This window comes from Leishmania mexicana, chromosome 2, assembly GCF_000234665.1.
Source record: "Leishmania mexicana MHOM/GT/2001/U1103 complete genome, chromosome 2".
Taxonomy (NCBI): Eukaryota; Euglenozoa; class Kinetoplastea; order Trypanosomatida; family Trypanosomatidae; genus Leishmania; species Leishmania mexicana.
In genome coordinates this window covers 259,496-285,661 of record NC_018306.1, presented here as the reverse complement: position 1 = coordinate 285,661, position 26,166 = coordinate 259,496, and the positions used below count along the sequence as shown (strand labels likewise).

The 26,166-nt window shown below is 64.5% G+C and overlaps 9 protein-coding genes across 9 annotated transcripts; all 9 read right to left on the bottom strand.

The window, feature by feature from the left end:
- Window positions 1–799: 799 nt before the first annotated feature.
- LMXM_02_0700 (conserved hypothetical protein) lies at window positions 800–3,613 on the bottom strand (the record flags this gene model as incomplete). Its single annotated transcript, XM_003871619.1, has 1 exon — window positions 800–3,613. The coding sequence occupies one exon, from the start codon at window positions 3,611–3,613 to the stop codon at window positions 800–802; it is 2,814 nt and encodes a 937-aa protein (XP_003871668.1).
- A 752-nt stretch (window positions 3,614–4,365) lies between these two features.
- Window positions 4,366–5,730, bottom strand: LMXM_02_0690 (conserved hypothetical protein; the record flags this gene model as incomplete). Its single annotated transcript, XM_003871618.1, has 1 exon — window positions 4,366–5,730. The coding sequence occupies one exon, from the start codon at window positions 5,728–5,730 to the stop codon at window positions 4,366–4,368; it is 1,365 nt and encodes a 454-aa protein (XP_003871667.1).
- A 1,016-nt stretch (window positions 5,731–6,746) lies between these two features.
- On the bottom strand, window positions 6,747–7,223 carry LMXM_02_0680 (conserved hypothetical protein; the record flags this gene model as incomplete). Its single annotated transcript, XM_003871617.1, has 1 exon — window positions 6,747–7,223. The coding sequence occupies one exon, from the start codon at window positions 7,221–7,223 to the stop codon at window positions 6,747–6,749; it is 477 nt and encodes a 158-aa protein (XP_003871666.1).
- A 1,728-nt stretch (window positions 7,224–8,951) lies between these two features.
- LMXM_02_0670 (putative mitochondrial carrier protein) lies at window positions 8,952–9,893 on the bottom strand (the record flags this gene model as incomplete). The annotated part of the gene is made up of 1 exon (XM_003871616.1): window positions 8,952–9,893. One exon carries the CDS (start codon window positions 9,891–9,893, stop codon window positions 8,952–8,954), a length of 942 nt encoding a protein of 313 aa, XP_003871665.1.
- An 858-nt stretch (window positions 9,894–10,751) lies between these two features.
- Window positions 10,752–13,544, bottom strand: LMXM_02_0660 (conserved hypothetical protein; the record flags this gene model as incomplete). Its single annotated transcript, XM_003871615.1, has 1 exon — window positions 10,752–13,544. The coding sequence occupies one exon, from the start codon at window positions 13,542–13,544 to the stop codon at window positions 10,752–10,754; it is 2,793 nt and encodes a 930-aa protein (XP_003871664.1).
- A 780-nt stretch (window positions 13,545–14,324) lies between these two features.
- Window positions 14,325–15,269, bottom strand: LMXM_02_0650 (conserved hypothetical protein; the record flags this gene model as incomplete). The annotated part of the gene is made up of 1 exon (XM_003871614.1): window positions 14,325–15,269. One exon carries the CDS (start codon window positions 15,267–15,269, stop codon window positions 14,325–14,327), a length of 945 nt encoding a protein of 314 aa, XP_003871663.1.
- A 524-nt stretch (window positions 15,270–15,793) lies between these two features.
- On the bottom strand, window positions 15,794–20,032 carry LMXM_02_0640 (hypothetical protein, unknown function; the record flags this gene model as incomplete). The annotated part of the gene is made up of 1 exon (XM_003871613.1): window positions 15,794–20,032. One exon carries the CDS (start codon window positions 20,030–20,032, stop codon window positions 15,794–15,796), a length of 4,239 nt encoding a protein of 1,412 aa, XP_003871662.1.
- A 1,135-nt stretch (window positions 20,033–21,167) lies between these two features.
- Window positions 21,168–23,147, bottom strand: LMXM_02_0630 (gamma-glutamyl phosphate reductase-like protein; the record flags this gene model as incomplete). Its single annotated transcript, XM_003871612.1, has 1 exon — window positions 21,168–23,147. The coding sequence occupies one exon, from the start codon at window positions 23,145–23,147 to the stop codon at window positions 21,168–21,170; it is 1,980 nt and encodes a 659-aa protein (XP_003871661.1).
- Window positions 23,148–24,048: 901 nt separating this feature from the next.
- Window positions 24,049–25,785, bottom strand: LMXM_02_0620 (conserved hypothetical protein; the record flags this gene model as incomplete). Its single annotated transcript, XM_003871611.1, has 1 exon — window positions 24,049–25,785. The coding sequence occupies one exon, from the start codon at window positions 25,783–25,785 to the stop codon at window positions 24,049–24,051; it is 1,737 nt and encodes a 578-aa protein (XP_003871660.1).
- Between the last annotated feature and the right edge of the window lie 381 nt (window positions 25,786–26,166).

The window sequence follows — 26,166 nt, the reverse complement described above, 5'->3', positions numbered from 1 at the left end:
GCGGCCCCTGCCTCACACTCTACCCACACACCCGCGCCGCAGGTCGCCGCCTGGTGCATCCCCCTCGCGGCGGCACACGGGCTCCCCGCACCACCACTGGACAGTGTGAGGGGCGGGGGTCGGATACGCTCCGAGTCACGCCGCCACCCTGCCTTATAGCACGGATGGCACAAAGGCGTGCACGGACTCGGGTGGCTTCGGTGCAATGCTAGCCAGGGCCTGACCGCCGACATCCGTAGCGATACGTCGCTCGGACCTCCCCACGTCGTCGGCACCTCACCCTGTCACCGCCAAAAGTGGTTCGGCATTGGCAGGGAGAGAGGGGGGCGCCACCGGACCGCGTGATGCCGCGCACGGAGATGTGTGCCCCCCCCCTTGTCATCCGGGGCACAGAGCGTAGAGGAAAAAGAAGAGCAGCAGAGATGCGCATGGCGTGCGTGTCGTGCACCAAGCCACCGCCCCTCTCCTTCCACCTTGGAGCAGCCTTGTGCAGCGACACCACGCATGAGGAGCACAGCGGGCCAGAGCATCGCGGCTCGCCCTCCTTTCTCGCTCACGCCTGTGGTGCAGCTGGCGATGATGACGCTGATGGGCCGAGGGGCGGAGGGGCATCGTCCACGGAGAGGGGGAAAGAAAAGGATACGTGTACATCGTGTGTAGAGCGTCAACAGCAGAATGACGATGAGGGAAAAGGAAAGGCGTGACGGTCGCCCTTTGCGTGAGAAGGGCCGCCGCACTCCTCGACTTCACCGACACTGTCGCTGTCACGTGTTCTGGCGGGATCCCCCAAGAGGAGGATCTACTCCCTCAGCGGGGGTGGTGCGAGGCGCAATGCTGACGTGGTGGCGGTGCTCGCCATGGTGCGCGGAGGAGCCACAAAGCCGCGGTATACGAAGGGCTCAGCCGTCACGGATGGTGAGTCGGGGCGTGGCGTGGTGGACGTGGCGCCTGTCAAAACGCCTGCTCTGGAGCGTCTCTCCTCCTCCGCACGGCCAGCCGCGTACGTCTTACCCATTTCGGTTAGCCGATCTCGCAGTACGTCATGTCGAGCCTTGAACTGGTCCGTCTGCGACCTGAAGAACTCGAGCGCCTCCTGCATCTGCCGCATATGCTGGCCCTTCTTCACGAGGTTCTGCTGATAGGCAGTCAGCTGCTCCGCGATCTCCGGCCCGGGCTGGTGCGCGACGGTGGCCTTGGCTTTCATGTAGCGCTGCTCCACCGACTGGATAGCCGCCTCTCGCTCCTCCAGTTGATTCTGGCGCTGGACCAGGACCCGCTGCAGCTTCTGCACACGCTGCAGCAGCGCATACGTCTCCGGCTCTGCCGAGGCCACCTCGTGGTACGGGTGCACGTTAACGGGGTGGTACGCGTCATCCAGCAGCGCCTGCACCCGCACCTTCTCCCGCTGCAGCTCACGTGTGGCGTTGTTCAGCAGTACGCGCAACTCGGGCAGGCGGGCGACGAACATGCGCATCTGCTCCAGTTGCTGCGCAAACTGCAACGTCTGGTACTGGAGGTGCTCCAGCTGTCGTGCCTGGTCATTGTAGAGACCCTCGTGGTGTTGAAGAAGAGACTGCTGCGTGCGGGCCTGCTCGTACAGCGCGTGCAGCTCCGTGGCGCGGTTCGTCACTTGGCGGTTGAGTCTGTCCCTCTCATGCACAACGTCATCGCAGCGGCGCTGTTGCCGGGTCGTCTCGTCCGCTGCTTCGCTGAGAACCGCGCGAAGCTGCTGTATCTCCTCCCCCAGCGCATCAGCGCACCGCTGCCTCTTGTGGGTCCGCCGCTGGTAGTCCGTCACGTGCCCCTCAAGCGCCTTTTGCTGCTGCCGCAGGAGCTGGATGTGTGCCACTTCGAGCTTCACATCCTTCTCCCGCTTCTGAATGGAGCTGCGCATGGACTGCACCTTCGCCAGCAGCAGTGAGAGCCGATGCTGCTGCTCACTGAGGCCTTGCTTCAGCTGGTTGTAGTGCGAGGTGTACGTGTTGCGCTCCGCCACCATCGACTCGAGCAGCGCCTGCTGCTGCTTGATGCGTGCCTCCAACTCGGTCAGACTCCCCTCGTACTGGGCCAGCTCCGCCTCTTTGTTTTCAATGCTGCTGAGGAGGTGCGCGCACGCAAAGGCCTGCTTCTTCGCTCTCGCCTCGCTAAACTCGGCCTCCTGCGTCACGACGTACACCTCCCGGTGCGTCCTCTGGATCTGCTCTTCAAAGGACGTCAGCACGCTCTCGAGCACGCGTATCTGTCCACGCTTCTCCGCGAGCCACGCAGCGTTGCGATGCTGCTCGGCCGCCTCGCCGGTGATTTGCTGCTGCAGAATGTTGACCTCCTCTCTGACGGACGCTGCCGTCTGCGCGGCACTGCGGGCTGCCCGCTTCGCAAGGGCGAGAGCGGCCTCCTTGCTCTTCAGCTGCGCCGCCGCGTCGAACTGCTTGTCTACCTGCTCCGATTTCTGCACCTCCATAACCGCGTTGCGCCGCTGAAGGGCCTCGACGACCTTCTGAGCCTTGACGTAGCGCCTGTGCACGGAGGCGACTGCGGCCTGCTGCGCCTGCAGCTCCGCCGCCTTCTCGTACACGCGCCGCTGCCACAGATCATTCTCCTCATTGCACTCCTGCAGAGCCGTGTTGACGTTTTGCAGCTGGCGGCAGACACCCTGGTACTCTTCGGCCAATCGCGCCTCTTCCTGCCTGACGTCGCGCAGCTCCTGCCCGTTGCGCTCGTGGTCCTCGACGAGCGCCTCGAGGGTATGCTGTTGAGAGGTGTGGTACGCGATACGGCGGGCGATCGTGTCGCGCACCGCCTGCAGCTCCTGCTCCTTCATAGACTTGCTCTCCAGCACCCTCTGCGCCTCCTCCTCCCTCTGCGCGATGGCCTCGCGTACCAGACGGAGCTCAGCGGCATTGCCGGAGTTGCTGCTCAGCAGTGCGGCGATGCGCCGCTGCGTGGCGGCCATGTCAAGAGAGGTGCTACGCAACTGCTGCGTCAGCTGCTCCTCCTCCCGCTGCAGTGTTTCATGGAGGCGCCGTAGACTCTGTAAGGCCGCCTCCTGCTCTGGCATCTCGATCGGATCCTGCGCCTTCGCCTGCTGCACCGCGATCTCGCGCTTGACCGTGGCGATCGTCTCCTTCAGCTGCGCCTCCTTCTCCCGCACCTCCGCCAGTCTATGGGAGGTGCGCTCCGTCTCACCCTTGAGGCTGGCGATGGTGTCACGATCACCCAGAGTCATCTCAGCCGCCACAACCGCCTTCTCCGCGCAGGCATCGATGTCGCTCTGCAGGTCTGTGCACTTGCGCAGCAGCCGGCCTTCGCCCTCATGACTGCGCAGCAAGGAGCTGTGGAGGCCCTCGTACTCCGCGCGGAACTTGTCGAGGACGTCATCTCCCTCCAGCGTCATGAGCACCTCTTGATACTGCCGCTCGTACTCATGGAAGGTGTTGGACTCCGCCACAATGGCCTGGAACTCTGCGTTCTCGGCAGCCGTGAACAACGGGGTGTGCAGCTCTGCGGTGGCGGCGGTGGTGTTCGCCGGCGCGCTGGCGCCACTGTGAGCAGCAGACCTCTGCGCTACGGTGCCGCCAGCTCCACCGCCATTGTGTGGCGAAGAGACGCGCATTTACTTTGGGTGTTTGCGCTCTCCGTGTTGCGGGGGGAGGGGGTGGACAGGGAGCGGCGCGCGGTGGTGTGCGGCCGCAGCTGGAACGCAGCGCAACGTCCTCGTGAAACAGCGGCGTTCCGTTGGTGGGCGGGCGCACGGAGGCGAAGCGAAGAGTTGCAGAAGCCGAGCGGGGCAGCGGAGAGAAAGGAGGGAGTGTGTGTGTGTGTGTGTTGCGGGATGCGTTTTTGGCAGCGGGCAGCGGCGCCCGGCACATCGACACAGAGACGGTGGCGGGTGATACGCGTGGAGAGCCCCAACAGCGCGCGCGTGGTGCCCTTACTTCTTGACGGCAAGCCCAGGAGCCGAAACCGGGGAAAAGGACTTCGCGTCTGCCGAGACACCCGACGAGGGACGCGGCGGGCACTAAGCGGTGCGCGCACGCCAGCATTGGAGTCGTGAAGAGAGGGCGGCGGGTGCTGTGTTGGGTTGGAGAGAGACGCTGCAGCGCCAAGACGTCGTTCTTTGTATGTCGGTGCTGTGCGCTGCATGACGCTGTACATGGGTGAGAGAGAATGTGTGAAAGGACGAGCGCCTCGCATATGCGGCGGAGCGGGAGAGGTGACGGCGCAGCAGGACGAGGCTGCGGCCTCTCCGCTGGGGCAAGGGCGCGCAGCCGGATGCTGCAACGGCCACCACCATCACGAGCACAGAGACAGGGATGCACTCCCTTCCCATCGCCGCACTGCTCGCACCGCCACACGAATGGAGACTCACTCGAGAGTAGTTGAGACGGACCGCAGCCAGTCCAGCACAACCCTGGCATCCCTCTTGAGCGTGTGAGAGGGCCACTCGCGCTCCTCGAGCAGCAGCGCCAGCTCTACCTTCAGTGGGTTGCGCTCGCCAGGGTCAACAAAGCCCCTCTCCTGCGCGCGGAGGCGCAGCTCCTCCTGCAGGGCAGCACGACGCGCCATCTCAGCTTGCACACGCGCCTGGTATCGGGCGATGTCCGCCTGCAGCTGCGTGACGGTCTGCTGGCCATCGCGAAGTCGAGTCTGGAACTCTTGCCAGTGTTGCTGCTGCTCGAGGAGCTGCTTGCGCGTGCTCACTGACACGTTGTTGAGCATGACCGCTTGCAGGAGCAGCTGCTCCCTCGAGCGGTGCGACCAGTTCAATGCGGTGTGGGCATGGTAGTCAAGCCGGGCCGCGGACGCCTTCATGTCCCGCATGTGCAGCGCAGAGGACCACCATGGCGCCATTAACGCGCTCGGCGCAGCAGCCTCGACGTCGTGCATGGCTTGGGCGGAGTCCTTCATCTTCGCCATACACACCGCTATGGCCGCCACTTCGTCCACCAAGCGGCTGTCCGACGTCAGCCGTGGCACCTCGCAGTCGACGCCGTAGTCCTCGACAGACTGGTCCTCGGAGAGACCTTCATCGGCTGCGGCGGCGCGAGCGCGCTGAATGCGGGCAGCTTCGGAGAGCACATCCGGGTTGGCCATGCGGCGCTGCGGCGCAGCCGTCGTCTCACTCTGCAGTGGGGTGACGGACTCCGAGTCACTCGATGGGCGGTGGCGGGGAGCTGAAGCCAAGTGGCCGCCGGCTTCACGCTCTGCCTCGATGCGCCCCTTGGCGTAGAAGGCGAGGTCATGTTGCAGCTGCTGCAGTGTCCGCTGCATCTCAATGGCCGTGACCTCCACCGACCGCACGGCGAGTGCCTGCTCGTGAAACGGGCGTGGCAGACCATGGGTGTTGGTGGAGAGCGCAGCAGCCCCGCCACTTCGAAGAACCAATCCTCCAGTCGACGAGCTGCTAACATCATTCGCCGCGTGGTCGGGAGGCGCTGAGGTCGAGAGCGGCGGCCGCCGCGAGAGCAGCGTTGCCGAGAAAAGGCCTTCCGCACCCTCATTGGCGAGGTCATCAGCAAAATCCTCACCGAGCTCGGTGCCCTGCTGCGCCCTGGCATCCGCAGCCGAGAGGCTGTCAAACAGATCGGTGAGCTGTGCGCTGCGTGCGGCCGCCTCCCGCCTCTTGCGCACAGGCGGAGAGTCTTTCTTGAGGGAAGACAGCACGATTGCATCCTCCGCTGTCCCGGCAGCAGCGGGCGGTGCGTGCCGGTGACGCGTTGAGCGCTGCATCGGACGCTCGCAAGGGGGTGCCAGACGGCGCAGCCTGAGAACTCAGCTCGCCTCTGCGTCTCCACGCAACGCCGCGAATCAAAGCTGCCTGTGTGGGTGTGGCCACCACTCCCCAGTGAGCAACTTGGAGGTGGGGGAGGCAACGGCTACGAAAGCTTCGGCGACGCACCCAAACAGCGGCAGCGGGACTGCGCCACGGCGGCACCAGCGGTTACAGAGGAGAAGAGAGTGAGAGGGGCGAAAAGCGATGGCGATGATGAGATACCACAAGGCCGTCACAAGCGCGGGAAGTGGCGAACCGGCCCGACCAACCCACCACCCTATGCGCCTTCCACATGCGTGGCCGCATACACCGCCGCAGGTGGTGGCAACGCCGATGCGCCCTCCGCCTCCCCCCTGTCGGTGCTTCACTGGCTCAGCACACACACACACAGAGAGAAGGACAGGACACGAGAAGATGCGCAGCGCGCAACAATCCTCGCATGTTTCGTTAGTTGCTCTGTTCATCGCTTTACGCAGCCTCCAGTGCGGGCGACACGCTCACGTACAACACACCACGAGCGCGGGTGCACAAGACGGGCAGAAGCGCGGCGAGGGACGGCATGCAGGTTGCACCGCTCCGACACGCTGGCGCGCATGCCAACCAAAACAGCGGTACAGAGAGTGAGAGAGAGACGTCACGCTCACGTCGGCGCTCGCCTGCCGCTCTGCTGTGCGACACACTCCTTTAAAAAAAAACATCAACGATCAGCAACAGTCGCATGAGTGACATGACGCAGCTCTGCAGCCCTGTCACAGCGCGTTGGGCCTACAGTGCCTGCTGAATGTTGCGAAACATGCCATACTTCCACTGCGCCTCGATCTCCTCGGCGTGAGCGGCACTGCTGTTGATGCCACTGCCAGCCGCGGGTGTGGAGCGGATGCCTGCCACTGCGCCTCACGCAGCTTCTCCCACGCAATCGTCAGCGTTTTCGCGAGCCGCTCGCGCACCACAGGCAGCAGCGTCGCGCTCCAGCTCAGCCCCCCCCCCAGAGGTACACACTGGCCTTGGCGGGCCTTTCGACGAGTGCCGAGGTGCGTGGCACTTCTTGCTGAAGCAGGAAGCCATCCTTGAACATCTGGTGCAATACCTCGCGAACCTTGACGTACGTGGCGACGGACTGCTCCGCCAGCGTCCGCTCCTCAAGGAAGTGGTGCTGCAGCAGCAGCTTCATGATGCACACACCGAGTACGCCGTAGCGACTGTACACGACCCGCTCGCACACAGCCTCCTGCAGCAGGTGCACAGCGGTGACATGGTCTATCGCGTAGAAGTTGCTCTGGCTGTGCGGCTTCACCAAGAGCGCTCGCGTCGACGGCATCGTCGTGAAGCTTGGGGAGATGCCGGCGGCTGACGTCATGGGCGCAGCGGCGTCGCAGCTATAAAAGACGACGGTCTGGCACAGAGGCTGCACCGCCTCCACGGAGCTACTCGACACGTTGTCGGTCCCCATCAGCGGCCCGCCGCTGAGATCGCGGCGCACACCCGCAGTGGTCGGCAGCTCCGCCGCCAGCTCCTGGAAGGAGGCAACAGCCTCGATGTACCCTGAGTTCGGTGCTACACAGCGCCGCAGCGCGCGCACCAAGGTGAGGGCAAGCCGTCCGTCTGAATAGCACTCGGCCGCGGCCTGCGGTGCATCCGTCCCCTCGACCTTTGATGGCACTTCGAGGATGAGCTGGCACACGCTGTGTCCCCCCCGCCGCGACACCTAGCGTGCGTTCCATAGGTCGAACGCGGAGGAAGGGATACGGACGAGTGCCCGTGAATCCGCCTCCGTGGGGGCGTCGCCCCATAAGGGAGCTCCTCAAAGGCGGCGATAGCCATGCCCTCCCAGATCTGCCGCAGCTCGTCCCATGTCCGCATCCGCTTCGTCTCCCGGCAGCAGGCGTGGGCGGCTTCCACCGATCTGCTGAGAACAGCCTCGAGGCAGGCGCTGTGTGCAGGGCCCTCGAGGCGACGGATGTACTCCCTCCATCACCCGCACCTCCTCCCTTAGCACCATGATGCTTGGAGCCATCCGCACTCACAATCTCCACGCGCGTAGTAGGGCCTCCGTCTTCTCCCCGGTCTTCGAAGCTCATGAGGTGCCACCCGTAGGCGGTGTACTCCTGGGTGATCTCCGCGGACGTGAGGCCGCGCGAGGCTGGGTCATGTACGAGAAGTCCATGCACAGCTGCTTTTCCGGGACCAGCCCCGTCGAAACTCAGCGGGCGCGGAGCCCCCTCTGCACCATGAAGGCCACAGCTGGATGCACAACACTTTTCTGTGTCTGGCGCACTGCCTTCAGCGTGACAGAGAGGGGGATGGGATGGAGTGGGGGTTCAGTGGAATGGGCAGTATAATGACGGACTTGCGCGTGTACGGGTTACATTATGGTCTCCGCACGGGCCGGTGTACACGCACCTGCTGGCCTTGGAAGCAGAGGAGGTAGGGAGGGGCAAGAGCGCGCGAGCGTTGGTCACCCGCATCCCCTGCCCAAGGCATGTCTTCACCGGGGCATGGTTGTATGCACGGGTGTATGTCAGAGAGGAAGAAGAGAGCGCCCAGTCCACTGCTCGGGCTACACTTATTAAGGCACCGGCGCGTGTGTGTGCGCGCCGCTCAGATCTCTGTAAAAGGAAGAGACGGAGGAGTACTCCGCGGCGTGATGGAGAGGAGTGGGGGCGGAGACAGAGGGGCACGTCGCGTCGGTGCACATCAGGTTGCCTTATCAACAATCGTCCTGCATGGCCGCTGCATCAACACCCTCGCTAGACCGCTCCCCACCACCACCACCGTCCGGTGTCGCCGTCAAGCACAGACGAATAAGAAAAGCGAAACCGAAACGGAAAAATGAGCGAGTCGAGTCAGGCGAACGCAGAGACGGGGAGGGGGGAGATGGTCAGGCCGGAGCGGCTTCCGCCCCCTCGTGAATCCCACCGGCACAGCTCGATGGTCGCACCGCATCTATGTCCCCATCATGGGCGCGCACACACACACAGACACACACGAACTGCGCTCCAGTTATCATTGCGTGTTCGGACGTTCCTCTTGGCCGCTCCTGCCGTCTTCATTCTATGGTGGGAGGGGCACAAACCGCTGCACACGGCGCTGCTCTCCTCGGAGTGAGGTGACGGCAGGACGGAGAAGCAAGAGAAGGATGCAGCCAATCACGCACGTCCATGCGTGCAAGGGGGCGTGCTCAGTGCTTCTTGGAGTCGTTCATCACCTCGAAAAAGTACTCGGTCATGGTGTACGCAAAGATCAGCTTCGGCGCCGAGGCGATGATCTTCGGCGTGAGGCCCTTGAAGAAGGACAACACGCCCTCTTCCTTCAGCATCGCCGTCGCCGTCGCAATACCGCTGCGACGCTCGGCGTCTGTCTGCTGCTGCACACGAGTCTTGACAACGTCCATCGGGTTAGAGATGGCGATGGCGACGCACGCGCCAACGGTGGAGGAGCACATGTTTTGGAAGAAAGTCGCATGGCGGTAGTCGCTGAGGCCGAAGATGTACCCCTTCGTGAAGGCCGTGCCACCGAATAGACAGAACGAGCCGGGGGCGTTGCGGCACATCGTCACCACGGTGCCCGCATACATACCGCGGAAGCCCTCCTGGCGCAGAAGCGGCAGCAGACCGCTCCGCATGGCGGCCTCGTTCGTCTGGCTCAACACCTTCAGCCGATCCAGCGGCAGCAAGATGACCTCGCCGAGGCCGATGAGGCAGCCAGCCGTCGCGTCCTCCATAACCTTGTGCGCCTCGCCACAGTACCGCTTGAAGCCGTCGCGGTAGTTGGAGCTGAGAAAGTCGCGCACGAGGGGCTGCCCGGCGAACTTATACACGCGCTGGAAGACCTTGTACACGGTGGCGTACAGGGAGCCCGGGTAGAGGTACACCACCTTTCGAAGGAAGCCGGCGTCGGCGTGCTTCTTGAAGACGATCGTGTTGAGGTTGGCGGTTGTCTCGCCCACGGAGCCGCGCATGATGGAGCCTTTGTTCGCCATCAGCCGCTTCGCTGTCGTGTCGAACGGATGGAAGAAGGCGATCTCGAGGATACCCGCGGCCGTGGCGGCGCCGGCATGGCTGCGCATAAATCGATCGACGAAGCTGCGCTCCGACGGAGAGGCGGCCGTCTTGGCGGACATCGTGGAGACGGTTAGAATGTTGGAGGGCACACAGAGAGAAGGCACCGCAGGGCGAATCCGTGCACGCGCGTATGGCTGCAGTGGTGGTTGTACTGGGTTGCTCGCGTAGGGAGGGTCAGGCGGGCTGGAGCCGCTGCGGATGCGAGTGAAAGGAGGAGCTGGGAGGTGGGCAGCAGAGCAGGAGAGATGGAAAGACGCCGCGAAATGAGACAAGGGCGATGCACTGCCGCGAGACGGGGGCTGGCCGGTTTGCGTGCACACGTAGAGAGAGCCGTGCCTCGCAGCCAAGAGAGTAAGCGCGTGCTGTGTGCCTGTTGGGGGAAGGGGGAGGGGCAGCCACTGGTAGGCACAATGAAAGCACTTGCAAAGTGGACGGCACAGGCGCGCTTGCACCACTCTCTCCTCGCTGTTGAAGGTGCGACAACCGTGCGAACAGCCGCGGCTGCCTGCGCGCGTACACTGCATGCCCTCATGGAGGGTCACCGTCTGTGTATGCGTGAGTGCGTCGGTCGTACCGTCGCAGTAATGATGACCACTTGCGAGACCACGGTCGGTTTGCGCGGTTTAGCGGAGAGTGGCGTCAGAGCAGACCGCCTCCCAAGACGCGTGGCCCATCACACGACTGTTACTTGACGACCTCGTCGCTACCCCACCCCCCTCTACTTGCCTCCGCACTCCTGCCGCCCCTCTCCGTGAAGGGAGGCCGATGAGCCATCGCGCCACAGGTCGCTTCCCTCCTCTTCTCTCGCCAACTTCCTCGCTACTTGCTTAACACAGGAGCACGCTTTAACCGAAGACACGCGCACACACTTATTTCTTACCGAAACATGCGCACAGGCTTAGTGTCATCATACGCCGTCATTCCTTGTCTGCCTCCGCGGACGAGGACGTGGTTGGCGCACCGCTTAGGCCCTTGCGCGACTTGGACTTGGCGCGTGCCTTTAAGGACTCCACAACGTTCATCGAGTGCTGCTGCTGCTGCAGCTGGCTCATGACGTTGTGGTAACGCTTCTCGCGCAGCGCGTCATCGATGGCGTGCCGCTTCTCCTGCCCCCGCCGCTGCACGGTGGCCTCAGCCGTCAGGTGGCGTATTAGCCGCTTCTTATCTTCGCGCATGTCGCGCTTCATGAGGCGGACTTCGTTCTTCAGGGCGTTCTCCTCGCGCTCTGCGAGGAGCGGGTCAAACTGGCGCAGGGGCCGCGGCCGGAACGTGCGCATCGCAAGTGGTGTGCGATGCGCCTCGACGTGCTTGGTCATGTCCCTAACCTTCACCGTGAGGACCTCATGAGCGAGACGCACGGCCGCAGACGGCGTCCAGGCCGACACCGCTGACGACGACGGCGGCCGCAACAGCAGTGCGTCCAGGGCTAGAAAGGGTCGAGCGCACATGACGGGGAAGGCTGGGGTGCTGCGGTGCAGGTCGCATACCTCCTCCAGCAGGCGGTACGCGCACAGCAGAAGGCGCTCTGGTGAGTGAGTGGTGTCGAACAGCCCCACCTGGTAAGGGGGTCGTTGCGAGGTGGCGTCATCGCCCTCTGACAGCGTGGCAGCGGACGCAGAGGAGACCAGAAGGGCCTGCTCGGTGCGCTCCAGCAGGGGCATCGGCAGGATGGTGCCCTGGTATCGCGCTGGTTCGAGTACCACACGAGGTAGCTGCAGCGCCAGCACGTTAAGAGCTGCCACTACCACCTCCGCGCAGAACCGTCCAGACCCCGCCTTGAGGCAGTGCAGAAGAAGGGTAGCGAGGACCAGGTAGCTGTGCACCGCTTCGAGCGAGTCCAGCTTCATCTGCATCAGGGCTGAGCACAGGAACAAAAGGAACGGCGTCATCACGGCGTGGCGGTAGTCGGACGTCGGAAAGATCTTCGACATGGCGTAGAGGTACACGAGCAGGGACCGGCGCATGCCGCCTCGGCGGGTACCTCGCAGAAAGCTACGCTCCGCCTCGACGAGGACGAGCCGAAACGCCTTCGTCACCTCCACGACGTGATGCGCAGCGTAGCGGTGCAGCTGCACGAGCAGCGCGTGCAGCCGCTGCGGCCGTGACGTTGCGTTCTCCGCCTCAGACGTCGCCACCTGCTCCAGCTGCTCGAAAAGTCGATCGAGTGTGGCAGAGCCGCCGACACGTTCCACGGCCGCGTCCTCCTCATTCTCGTCCAGCTCAGACTCCGCCGCAACCGCAGCTTCGTCACCGTCGACGCCGGCATCGCTGTCGCCTTCGTAGGAGGACGGGATATCTACGTTGTCGTCGTTTGCCCCGGCGTTCTCTGCATCGTCGTCCATATGGAAGGCAATATCACCGCCCTGGGCGACCCACTCCCCTCGTGTCAGCTGTTTCTGATCACGCTCCTGCAGATGCAGCGACGGAACCTGCTCCCGGTCCTCCTTCAACAACGCCTGCTGCACAGACCTCGCGGCCTCCTCCTCCTCCGTCAGCGTGCGATCAACAGCGTGCGCGCGGCGCGGGTCCATCTGAAAAGTGTGCATCATCAAGTCGAAGTCGTCACAGCTCACCAGACGGCCACCGCCGCCGGAGTTCGCCATCGCGCGCGCCTCGGCGACGTCAGCAGCAGCCTGCCGCGTCATCGATGGCGCCCCGACGCAAGCGCCCTCTGTGGAAGCAGGAGCGCTTACGTCGTCCTCCGACGAGCGCGCGGCGCCGGCTCGAATGCGCGCCAGCAACGCGCGATCTGCAGCGTCCAGAAACGATGGTGCTGCATCCCGCACCGTGGCGCTCTCTGGTGCCGTCGAACCTGCTGTCTGCGCAGAAGGCGCTGATCGGGTCGTGGTGCCGCGAGCCACCTCCACCAGCGGGCGGACCTCGAAGGCGCCGGAGGACTTCAGCGTGAGGCACTTCGCCTGGTGGTTGCGCCGGTACGAGTCGAGCAGGGCGCGAACCTCCGGTGTGCCCGACTGGGTGAACGCCTCCTGCTGCTCCTTGACCTTGTTGCGCTTCGGCAGAAGGTGGAGAAGGTCGTTGATCTCAGCATCGAGCTGCACGGTGGTCGCGTCACGCTCCGCACGTTCGCGCTGCAGCTGCACGCGCTGACCTTTGCTGTTCGAGATCATTTCGCGAAAGCGCTCCGCTCGCATCACCTTGGCTGACGGGGTCGAAAAGTCACCCTCCTCACGATCATCGGCAGCAAAGCCGGCCACACCACTCCCCTCGCCCTCCCGCACCCGCCGCACACCCATGAGCGAGGATGGTGACGGCGCCGCTTGCGAGTCGGCACTGGTGGTCAGGTTGAAGCGGTCGATGCGGCGGGTGGTGCGCGTGGAGTGCGCCTGCATCTTTTCGAGCCCCATGGTGGCACTCCGAGTCGTGGTCAAGAAGGTCCCGCTTGCAGGGGCACTGCAACCGCGTGCGAAGGGGTTGGGGGTGTCGCACACTTCCATCTCAGGTGCAGTGTAACCACCGGCGCCCCTCTCGTGGCCGCTTCGTGACAGGAGGCCATCCCCAACTGCGCGGCTCGTGCTCCATGACGCATCCGCCTGCTGCTGCGCTCGCACTTGCGCCTCCTCACGCTGCCGCTCGAACTGGCTCTGCCGAAGCGTGAATTTATTCGCCGAGGACTTGGCGAGTGCGTTCGACTGCCGCCGCTGATGGCGCTTCACGAGCTTCGCGTTGTTGGTAGCGCGAGAGCCGGTCATTCTGTGCGCGGGAGACGGTTCGGGAGGTGGCGAGTCGGTAGAAGGAAGAGCCTGCGTTAGAGGGATGCTGCTGTGGGAGAGGGTGTCCAACGACAGCCCGCACGTGTGTTGGTGCAGTGACGTGGGATGCTGCCAGGCGTGAGCCACCAGCAAACGGTCACAAGTGGGTGGGTGGGTTGCAGCACCGCGCGCGTATCGTGTACGGCGGTAGAGAAGAGAATGGAAAGGGAAGGTGATGAGTGGCGCATCACAGCTGAGAGGAGAAATGGACGACAGACAGAGCGGCGGCGGCGGTTGCGAGAGGGGTGATGCGGGACCGTCCTCCGGCCATTCCCGTGAAGATATCAACAAGCAACAACGCAAGTGCGCCATTCCCGCTTCCTCACGTCTCAGTGCTTGTCGTCTGGAGGGGGGGGTGCAGCACCCCCCCTCCACGCCCTCCTGCGCCCGCCCTTCAAGTTAGCCGGCATGCGCCAAGCGCACCCACACAGGACTCTCTCAGACTACGTGTAAATGGAAATACGAAACACAAAAGAGGTGGAGCGCTGTGTCGGCGCGAAGCGAAGATGTGCACGCCAGCTTGGCTTCGCCCCGTCCTCCACCACCCAGCAGCACGGCCGCACCCGCGTGAACGTGGGCCCCCATCGTGCCTTGTGTGTCCCCTCTACCGATTCTAGTGTGAACTTGCGTGGCTGGCGGAGTCGTGGCCGGTGTGCCCGGGTCTCAGCTCGGCATGAACGGATGTCGCCCCCACCACCACCACCACCGCCCCCTCCTCCCCTACGCTGCCTCGCCCTCTCGACTATACTGCATCACCATCGACTCCGCACAGACCTTAAGGCGTTGCACGTGCAGCCCACATGCTAACAAGTCCGCCCGCACCGTTGCCTTCTCCCCTCCGCCACTTGGCCCGTTGTGCGATGCAGCAGCTGCTCCCGACGGAGCGCGGCCGCCCTCCGCTGCAAGAGAGGCAGCCTTGGCTTCGTTGCGTTCCGCGTAGCACCGCACCACGGCCATCACCTCGGCCTCACACTTGAGGTCACGCGAAGGGACCAGGTAACGGTATCGTGTGTCTTCCATCCCCTGCAGCGTCTCATGGATGTGCTTCTCCGAGCGCAGCAGCTTCGCACGCTCGTCGCGCACAGCGGGGGTGAGGGCATCCACTTCCTCGTCCGTCAACGCACGCATGTCCACCGGAGGCAGGCCTTTCTTTCTCTTCGACGGCGCTGCCTTGGACTCCACGGCGTCCGGCGGCGGTGGCGGCGCGACTACGTCTGCCTCCGTCTGTGTACTACCACTGGTCTGGGGCGGCGCCGTTGTCCTTGGCGCACTCGCGCTCCCCTCTTCCGTCAGCATCCTCTTGACAATCGGCGACACCTGTGCGCCGCTACTCCACCACGTCCACGGCTTGTACCAGATGAACATGTGCGCGGCCGCGTCGTCCTGCGGGCGGTTGATGACGAGGAGCTCGTGCATGCGATTCTGGCGGTACGCCAGCATCGGAGCCGAGTCCTTCATGCCGAAGATTTTCTCCTCGGAGGCGGCGCCCATGTTGACCAGCAGCGCGCCCAGTGCCGTCAAGCGCTTCAGTTCCTCGGAGGACTCAGCCGCGCTCGCAGGTGCGTACGAGTTGCCCGTGGTCGTGGAGCTGGGCTCAAGGTTGCTGTCATTGCCAGGCAAGGGCGGCGTCTCCACCGGTGGGCTTGAGGTGGCTGTGTTCGCCATATCCCCCCCCCCACGAACTGGTGACCACGCTCTTCTACGCAGTCCGTCCGCGGGTGTGCTGTGGTGAAGAGGTGTGTGTGTGTGTGTGTGTCTGTGTGTATGTGTGTACGAAGAGGGCGTGCGGCGTCTCTCGTGGCACGCGGATGGTCTGTCCTGCGAGATGATCCACAAGTGGAGGAGAGTGCTGCAGTGCGGGCGGGATAGTGAGGGAGGAGAGACGACATTATCGCGGCTCACGGTTGGCGCGGCGTTGCGTTAACGCTGAGTGCCACGCGAAGGACAGCGAACGAACAGTGTGGTGAGATGAGGGTAGTGCGGCACGCATCGCCACCACTGAAGCAGATGCGCGCACGTCCGAGCACGCGAGTGAGCGAGGGAGTGACGCAGAGCTCGGGCGCGTATCGTGGTCACAGAGAAAAATGGAAAAGGCGGGAGAGGCGTGGCGTAGACACGCCGGCAGGCTCTTATGAGGTAAGAGACAGTGAAACGCACGCGCACACACAGGGAGGGAGACACGCCCCACACTACAGCATAAACAAGCAGCGGCCGAAGGGGTCGAGGGCGCGCAGCTCCTCCTTGGTGGACGTCACACCGGAGTGGCGAAGTCGCAGCTCCATCAAGGAGAGCGGACGGCAGTAACCCGAAGACTCTCGCCTCCCGCTGCTGTCACCGTTGCCAGGCAATGGGTTCGCCGGAGTCGCGAAGAGCGGCGCAATGTCGGTGACACGGCGGCAACAGCTAACATCCAGCGACAGGAGCGAGCAGCGATGGTGCTGCCACCACTGCGCCTCCACCTCCGACGCCGCCGATGCCAACGCGGACGCCTCACGAGAAGAGAAGGCCGCAACACTGGCACTGTCGACGGAAGTCCCGCACACGTCCAGGTGGCGCAGGGACGGCACGGCCGCGCAACACCGCACGTCGGTGAGGTAGTGGCACCACGCCAGCGTGAGCGTCGTGAGCGCAAATTGTCGGCGGCGGCGGCGAAGAGCCGGCTCCACAGCCGCACCACCCGCGTCGCTGCCCCGCGTAGAGAGCGATATGGCAGGCGCGGCTCTTCTCCCCCGTGCCGGAAGCGCCCTCGGGCGCAGGCTGTCGCCCTCCACCTCGAGCCGCATCACCGGAACGTCGGCAGCCCCGCTTCTGCAGCCCTCCAGCAGCACGTTCACAAAGCCCAGGAGGGAGGCGCTGTCGACGGCCGTCCCAGTGACGTCGAGTGACACCAGTTGAGGGAAGAGGGCGAAGGCGGTAATGCAGCGCACCTCCACGCAGTAGGAGAGACACACATGCGTGAGGGTATTCACGGCGCCGACGGAGAAGTCGAACTCGACCGTGTGCAACGGTCCTCCAGCAGTGACAGCAGCGCGGCCAGCGGAGATTTCACGGGAGGTGGCACTCGCGTCTCGCGGTACCGCCGCTCCCGTTTCAGTATCCCTTCTCCAAGCGGTGAGAAGCGCTGCCTCGTCCGGCAGTGGCGCCAATCTCAGCGCCCCGCCTTCATCGACGGCGGCACCAGCCGGGTGGGCAGTCAGCCACGACTGCGTGCACAGGAGAGCCTTCGTGTGGCCGAAGAAGCCCACGAACCCGCGATCAAACAGTGCTGTGTTGCCCACGTCAAGTCTACGCAGTCGTGGAAGGTGCGCAACGCAGCTGATGTGCAGCAGCGACATGCAGTGACAGAGACGTAGCTCCTCGACCTGTGAGGGGACGAGAGAGGCGGGAGAGGCGGTGCAGGCTTGCAGCGACGCCACGATCTCGTCAAAGTGCGGATGCCGCCGCGCCGTCAGCCTCTCCAACACAGTCGGGTATACGAAGCGCAGCAGCGCTGCGTCATTGACCGGTGTGTGGCTTAAATCCACGCATCGCAGTGAGGTCACGTAGGCGAGGGGGCTGATGGCCCACAGTCGTGTGCAGTGACTCAACGAGAGAGAGTCGAGGCTGCGGCTGTGCTGAAGGCCATCCACGTGCTCGGCACCGGAATGGTCAGCCACCAGGCGGGTGAGCTGCGGCAGCATGCCGAGAGGGCCCAGGCGGTGCACGCGAACGCAGCCGACGAGACTGAGCTCCCTCAACGACGAGACGACCGGCAGGCACCATCCTGTGAAGCGGCCGCTCTCCACCTCCGCCGTTGGGAACCCGGCCAAGGCGCGCAGCGTGTCATCGTCGGCGTCGGTGTGGTCAAGGAGCAGCACCACCAGCGATGTGAAATGCCCGCTCAAGTCGCGAAGACGCCGCGCGAGGTAGCCAACGCTGGCCCCGCGGATCACGGCGGCCTGAGAGAGGTTCAGCCGGACTAAAGGTGCCACAGAGCACTCGTCGCCCCCCGCACCCTCTTCCGCAGTGGAGGCGGCGGGCGGCATGAGTGCTCGATACGGCCGTAGTTGGCGGACGCCGTCCGCCTCCACACAGCGCAGCCGGGGGAGTCGCCAGAGAGGGTACAGCTCCGTCACGTGCTCGCAGCGCGTCAGTACCACCTCCTCCAGCATGTGGCACCCGGCAAGGTCCGCGACTTGGCGCACACCGCTGGCACGCAGGTCCAGGCGACGCAACCGTGGGAGTCCAGCGAGGGCATCGACGCAAGTGACGCCGCGACAGGCGGTCAGTCGTACCTCTTCCAGACAAGCGAGTGGGGACAACTTCGCTGGGCATGCCGCTGGCTTGCTGTCTTTGCAGGGTGTGTCCCACCTACCGTACACGAGAGCGTGCAGCTCATCATCTGTGACGCTGGTGCTGGTCAGATCTACAGTGCGCAGCGACACGCAGCAGCGCCCCACTGAGGCCAGCGTGCGCGGAGCGAGGCCGGTGACGCCGTGGAGGAGCAGCTCCTCGGCGCGCGCACTGAGGACGCCTGTTTGCGCTGGCGATAACGAGGGCGCCTCCGCCAAAACGCCGCGGCCGTGATTCATGCACAGGAAGCGCAGTCGACGCAACCGGCACAAGGCAGACGCGAGGCTGCCGGCGTCGCCGTCGTCACTCGCGGGCAGTCGATCGTGGCCTGCGAGCAAATCCAGCTCGGCGTCCCGCAGGTACGGCGCGTCAAGAGCGACGAGGGTACCGAAAAGTGCCGCGCCGCCACCGGGGTCGCCGCTCCTGCCACCCAGCAGCCGCTTCAGCGCGCCAACAGAGGACTCGATGTGGAGACCGCGCAAGGGCAGAGTGGAGGAGATGGCGTCCTCCAGCTTCACCGAGACGCTGCGCTGTGCGAGTTCCGCTCGTGAGACAATGGCTGGCTGCACATACTTGGGCGACCACCCGCTGAGCGACACCCCGCAAAGAAACGTCTGCATGGCGCTGCCGCCGTCTTTGTCAGGCAGCGCGTCGCTGGTGCCACGCGTCGTCGCCTCGAGCCAGTCCAGCCACGGCCGCGTCGCGTCTATACAGTGAGCGTAGAGAGGCAAGGGAGCGCCGTGCAACGCGGACGGCGGCCGCACACCGCGACGCAGCCACCAACCACAAGGAGGAGGGAGGGCAACGCACACGCCCTCGATGACAGCGGAAGCACCGCCACGCGGCTGCGGTGCAGCGGCAACAGCGCTGGTGTCGCTGGAGGCAAGGGTGGTGGGGCTGGTGGCTGCAGCGGGCAGCGATGGGTGGTGAGTGGTGGGGAGAGGGAAGCAGGTGCGAACTTGAGGGGTCGCTTGAGGGCCCGGAGAGTCACTCATGCGTGGTCCTACTGCCGCTGCTGCTGTGGACACTGACAGAGGCTGCTGTTCCAGCAGCGCCTCCTCTTCCAGCGCCATCGCCTCCCAGTCGTCCTCTTCCACGGCTTGTTCCATGTGAGCCCTGCCTCGCTCCGCCGACGAGTCACTGCTATCGGCCATGGTGGCGTCAGCGTCAGCGTCAGTGTTGAGAGCAGTGACGCCGCCGGAGGAGCCCTTCACATGCTGCGACGAAACTGCGGGTGCCGGCATCTGTTGTGGTTCGTGACGCACCGCCCACTGCGCTTCTGCTGTGTGGATGCAGGCAGCCACTTTCATGGCAGCGCCGTGCGTCACGGATGCCGGCACGTGACTGAACAGCCCCCTCACCAGGCGCGCACGCTGGCTAACTGGAGTAGCGTGTGAGGGGCAGTGGCACGGCAGCCACAGGGTAAGCAGCCGCACATGGCCGAGCCTCATCCCAATTGGCATGCGGAACACGTGCTCCGTGTACGCCTCTAGGGCGAACAAGGGGGCCGTTGGGTCCACGACTGGGATGCCGCGCACGGCGGCCGCGTCGTAGAGCGGCTCTGACTCCATCGCGTCAACCGGCTCGGGATAAGTCAGAACTGGAGCCACCAGTGACCGCACTGTCCGCTGCGCTGCCGCGGCGTGCGGTGAGGTCGAAAGTACCGAAGACGACGACGTCAGAGGACCGCCGCCGCTGAGGATGCCGGCACCGCCCGCCGAGGTGGGGTCCGTGAAGGCAATCGGATTGCGGAGGCGACGCAGCCCAATGCCCACAAAAGAGGCCGGCGGTGCTGCGGGGCCGCGCGTGTTGCGTGGCGGCTCCGCCACGGGCGACTCATGCACGGCCGGTGCGTGAAGGTCGCCGACGTATTCCGTGCGCCACATCTCGCACCACAGTCGTATGTACGGATGCGCGAAGGCGAGAGCGAGCGGGGGCCGCTCTACGAACCAGTCCTCCATCAGGAGAACATCGCGCATGAGTCGCAGCGCTGCCACAGTGCGGTGGTCGTCATCGCCGCCAGTAGTTGTGCTGCCCGCACCGTTGGGGGACGCACAGGCGAAGTTGTTATCCTCCTCGCCGCGCTGATGTGACATGATCGTGAAAAACGGCGTGCTTTACGAGAGCGCACGTGGCGTGGCTGGTGATGGTGCCACGTGGATGTGAGGAGAGGACACGTAATGCAGAAGCGGAGACAAAGAGGGGAACGTGTACGTGAAGAGTCGTCAGCCTTCGAAGTCAGCACACACACACGCGCGCGTACCACACGTGTCACGCCTCCCTCAACTGGTGGAGCACCTCTATTGCGTGCTCTGCACTGTGGCGGTCGTCCCCTTCCAGTCGATGAATGCCACGTGGAGCGAGGCCGCCCGTCGATGCGTGTGCGCGCAGCGGGCCGGCGGCGGCGGAGAGGTGCAGCGGAAGATGTCACAGTAAGCGATGCAGCACGTCTTCACGGCTCGGACCTACCGCGAAGGACATCGAGCGTGAGACACGACCTGCAGGCGAGTGATCAGGCTCGCTGTTCGCGCCTTGCGTGAGAAGCTGCACCGCCTCACGAGACACCGCTGTGTCACGCACTCTGCAAGAGGCACACCTACACACAGTGCAGCAAAGAAGGTGCCCAGCGTGAGGGGATGTAGCCAACGCCTGCGACAGCCAAAGTCCTGCGCCCCGCACCCGCGCACCGACGCTCGACAGGGCAGACAACGACCAATCGCATAGAAAAATGTTTGTGGTAAAGGTGGGCGGCACGCGCGCTTCGCTCGGCCCATGCGCTGCGGGGGAGGGGGGGCAGGGAAAACAGGCTCGTGAACGGAGGCGACGCCTCAAAACGAGAAGAGACAAGCACAGCCGAGACACTCCGCAGCAGGGAGATGCGACAGCTGTCATCGATGAAGGGGATATGCGCACCACCCGCGTGCGCGCGCAGCAGCGGCAGCAGCGACGTTGACAGGCGCTGCTGTCCAATTCGAAGCACGGCAGATGCGTGACGCTGAGACCCGGAAGGGAGGGAGCAGCGTCCATCCCCCGACGCTTGAGGGAAGCAATGCCCGAGTATGGGGGCGAATCCGCTGAAGCGCGAGCGACATACATCGACAGCAGCGCACATGCTGCCCATCCCACAGAGTCACGCACACACGCCCTTCACCTCAGAACGCCGATGAGCGGCATGTCTGTGGAAGCGGTGTCCAGACGCCAACCACGCCCTCTCTCTCCCTTGAGGTGACGTCAGCGCAGCGCGCCGTGGTGGGCGCTGGGACTTCGAGCAACAAGTTTGCGCGTCGTCATCATCTCTACCGTCAGTGGGCCGCGGCAGTGAGTCTTCGAGGTGGACATGGCGAAGTCGACGCCGCAGCCGAGCGGTACGCCACTGGAGAGGCGGGTGGAGGCGTTCACCAGGGCGACAGCCGTGTCGACATGCCGGCAGTACGTGGCGCACACCTCTAGGTCTGTGGCCACGATGCAGTCGCTCTGCTTGGAGCCGAAGGACTCAATGAAGAAGAGCGCCTGAGCGAGCGAGTCCACCGTCTTGACGCACAGCGTGCGTGTAGCATCACGCAGCCCATACTGAGAGAGACCCTGATACTCCTCCTCACTCGCGAGCTCCGGCACGCAGTCCGGTACGCGCTCTTGAGCGGTGACATCGCCAAGCAGCACGGCGCCTTCAGCAGCGAGGGCCAGCAGAAGCTCCGTGTAGCGCGGAAAGTCGCTGTGGACGATGACCGTTGTTACGGCGTTGGCAGCGCCAAGCTTCTGAAACTTGGAGTTGAGGATCACCTCCAGCGCCACCTCGAAGGAGGCGCTCTGGTCCACGTAGACGCTGCTAAACTGCCCAGTCGCGCGCATCAGCGGGATGGTGGAGTAACGAGAGGCGAACTGGTACAGCTTTGGCGGTCCGCACACGACAGCGAGATCCACGTAGTCGGACAGCTGCAGCCACTCGCTCGTGCTGTGGTGGGCCGCGTCGTAGCTCTCCACGCACACCACTGCGCTCGGCGACAGGCCGGCGGTCGTCAGCGCACGCCTCACTGACGACATGAGGGCCATATTAGTGTAGTAGAGCGACACCCCACCATCCACGAGGACGGTGTTGCCGGCAAAGAGGCCCATGGCAACCGCGTCGATGCTGATGCGTGGGCGGAATCGGGAGAGGATGCCAACCATGCCCAGCGGCACAGAGAGCTCGTAGACCTCGAGTCGGTCGGTTCGCCGCGTGCAGCGACCACAACCTGCGTGTGCCCCTCCCTCCGATGGCAGCGGGGGTGAGTTATGGCCAGGAGCCGCACCTAAAGAGCCCTGTCCGCGTAGCGAATTTGCCGCTGCGCCGCTGCCCCCCTCCGCGGGGTCGTGCAACCAGCAAGAGGGCGGGATGGCGATGGGGTCAGGCTGGCAGAGCAGGTATTCAATGGTTGTGTGCAGCTTGTCGAGGCGTAGAGGCGATATAAGGAAGTGGTTGTCAGGGGTGATGAGAAGATGCCCGCCTCCACCACCGGCCTCTGTGCGAGTGACATGGCCTGATACAGCGGTCGGCATCAGTTGCAGCGATGCTGACGACGCCCTGGAAGTCCACCACGACGGCGAGACAGGAGCAGCAGTGCCAGGGGTGCTCGTCGCTCGCGACCCTGCTGCAGTCTCGCCAAGAGCAGGGCCAGCACCTTCTGGAGTGGCTGCCACACGACCACCTGCGGCAGTACCGCCCCTGTTGCTATGGTCCACGCCTCCAGCCAGGGATGCGCTCTCCACGTACTCGAGCGAATTCTGACGACGTGGTGAGCTCTCGCCAGAGCCTTCAGCGGCATTCAGCACGGGCGTGGTGGTCGCAGGGTTCCCCGCTGCCACGGAGACACCCTGTGCGTCACCTACGCGATGCCCCGGGGGACCGAGAAAGGGCGGATACCCAGCGTGCCAACCATGAAGCGAGGAGGACGGCTGCAGACTCGCCGCTGCACTCGTGCTCGTCAGCGTGGGCGGTATCGTCACGGATGGCGTGCCTCGCTGCTGCTGCTGCTGCCCGAAGAGATCGCAGTCGCGCCGGTTCGCACGGATAATGTGTTCACTGTTGCGGTGCAACTCCTCGCTGAGGGCGACCAGGAAAGAGCGCCGCTGCGCAAAGGACGAGGTCGCCATGATGGACCGTGACTCCACCGCGGCTTGGATGTCGTGCAGAATGTTCTGCATCGACCGGCGGGAGGCGGACAGCCGAAGCATCGCGCAGGCTCAACGCCAGCACGCGCGCTAGGGGATGGCGGTGATGGACCGCAGACGCGGAGAGGTGAGCAGCCAACAACTAAGTTGTGAGGGGACGACGAGCACCAGAAACGAGATGGCGGTGGGGGGGGGGGGCGCCAGCCGGGTAAAGCGCAGACGTGGTATGGGGCGGGTTGCGTATAGAAGCGAGAGGGCACCCAGCCGCGATGGGGTGTGCCTCAGGTGAGAGACCGCAAGATTTGGTGGCAGCTGCAGGAGGAGAAAGGTCAGGAGGAAGGGAGATGACAGACGCGGATAAAGGAACGCATGCAAGATGATGCCGGCACGGTAGCAGCGCGGCGGTGCCCTGCACTAAGTGGTCGGTGCGCGGTGCAGCGGCAGCGGCAGCACAAGCGTTACGCAGAGCAAGAACAAGAAGAGAATAGCCAACGTGGTGCCGAGCGCGTCAGCGTCACCTCATCGCATCACACCTTCCTTGCGCAGAGGTGACAAGGCGCGGGCGGCACACGCATTGGCGTGCACGCAGGCGTTTTAGCCGAGCGTTGCCTGTGGGTGCGGGAAGTAGCGAGCCGACACGTGTTCATGGCTTCTCAGGCAGCATGTGACCCCTGCGTGAGTGGTAAGGTGTTGCCCAGAGAAAGAGAAGCGGAGGGAGGGATGAGTAGCACGTCAGGGGAGGGCTCGGCGCCCCTCTACGTCAAAGCACTGGCGATAACACACGCACAGCGTAAAGAGGGCGCCCAGCACCGTCGCCGCTCACCCGGCCTGCTTCTTCCTTCTCTGTGTATGTCCCGGCTACTTCGGTGTTTGCACCACAGCCTCACACGTTCAGCTGATGAGCGAGTCGAAACACACGTGAGGTCGCACGCACACCGCGCGTTGGACGGCGGAGGCGACGCGCTCAAGACACGCCTTCTTTCGTTACGTCGAGTGGTTCGTGCGATGTGCGGCGTGGTGGTCTGCCGTCACGCCCCTCCCCCGGCTGCCCCGCCGCCACTGTCCATACGTCGATACGCCTTTCGTAGAAGGAAACGGTGGCCACCATGGCAGCCGATCTGTCCGCCAACGTCCCCGTGCCACCGGAGTTGATCCAGTCGAGTGGCCGCAGCACCGCTGCGTCGTACACCAGGGTGTTGTCTGTCAACGTAGGAACGAGCGGGGCGCCAGGCGCCGCCTCTGAGTCGCCCTCCGCAGTCTCACCGTAGAAGTACGTGAGAGGCACGTCTGCATTACCGAACACCTCCTCCGCAGAGGCTCGCACGTCGTACGGCAGCAGCACAGCCCCGCGCTGCATCAGCGGCAGCACAAGAACGTTAGAGGTGTTGACCCACCCGTTAGCGAGAGACTGCATCGTGCACGGCCGCTTCGCCTCACTGAGGCAGCAATCAGTCCTCGTGCTGGCCAGCAGAAGCGACAGGTTCACGTTACCGTCGTCACCCGCCACGGCCCCGACGTCGTCCGACACGACAGCCTCGGAGTCCCATAGCGGGAGGAGGCAGCGGGACGTGCGCCACACGCCTCCGCCAAGCCTGCCGCGCTGCGCCACAGAACGCCGCATGCTGCGCACGTCGACGAGCGAGATGGACTCGTCGTACGAGCCCACCAGTAGATATGGTGTGGCGTGGGCGGTCGACAAGCCGTCGAGAGTGTCCAGCACAGGTGTAATGGAAACCACGCCGGCATCGAAGCGTGAGCGGCTAACGGCGCGACTGGGGCTGGTGCGTGTATCATACAGCTTGCAGTAACCATCGTCGCCGCCAGACGCGAGCAACGCGCTTGTGCTGGCCCTGGTGGGCATGTGACCAGCCTCTGCTCCACCGTCATTGTCGTCGTGGTCGCTGCAGCCTCCACTGGGAGGAGAAGCCGGGGCAGCGGGCCACCATCCACCAGTAGGCAGCATCGCCGTGCACCACGCGTCGTACTCATGCCCCTCCAGCTCCTGCGTCACACACCGTTCTGCGAGCGAGTACAGATAAACTGCCCCCGTGTGGGCTGAGCACAAGAGGTGTGGAGTGGGACAGTGAAGCGCCGTGCAGCTGGTCAACATCTTTGCGTGAAGACCACGCAGCGGGTCCACTACGGGGCTGAGCGTGAAGGGGTTGAGGACTCGCACACTCCCATCCGTGCACGCCAGCACAATGCACTGCGGCGCGTCGGCGGTAGAGAGCAGGGCTGAGGTGCTGAAGAATGATGAGGCCACCGACACAGCGTCGAAGACACCGGGCAGCGCCGCTGTGCGGCGCTGCACATGGAGAGAAGTCTGATCCGCCGCCTCCCCATCCCCGGAAGCAACGCATTGATAGAGCGCACATTCGCCGACGTGCCTCGGCCCTGCAGCCTTGTCCCCGTCACTGGCCTCTGTCAGAGCGGGGGCAGTAGCCGACGAAGAGGCAACCCTCAGTTCGTATGAGGCAGCGAGGAAGCGGAGCGCCGGTCTCTGGACTTCTGCACCGTCTGGGGCAGCAGAGGACTGAGCCGACAAGCCACCGGGGTCGCTCGGGGGCGGGGAGGGGGCAGCTAGCAGGCAGTTGCAAGTGCGGGGGGTGTCCACGGAGGCGACCCGCTGGAGTTCAAACGGCACAGCGCTACGGCTGCGGACTTGTGCGGGCATCGTCATCGTGCAACTGCTCTCCGACATGCAGCGTGTCTCGCGGTGCGTGCGGTCTCTCTCAATGCGGGGAGGGAAGGGGAGGCACCTGACGAGCTCGAGGGAGTCCACCTCGCTGAATATCGGCCCCGGCGACGTCCTCTGTGCTCCGCGCTCTCTCCTCAATCCAAGCCGCCCATACGACCACCCCAACAAAGCGAAGGGCAGTCCCGCAGCAGTGAAGTCGACGAGCCGCACCGCGCGCAGACGCGGAAGAAAGCGCAGTAGCCAGGCAGAGGGAGAGTAGAGGGAGGCAATGGGCGAGGCGATGGTAGCGGAGAGGTGCGACGACTGCGCTGAGCGGCTCACGCAGGCACGGCGCGCAGTAAAATGCGGGCGGGGAGGCCGCACCGAAGCAGCGATGAGTAACGG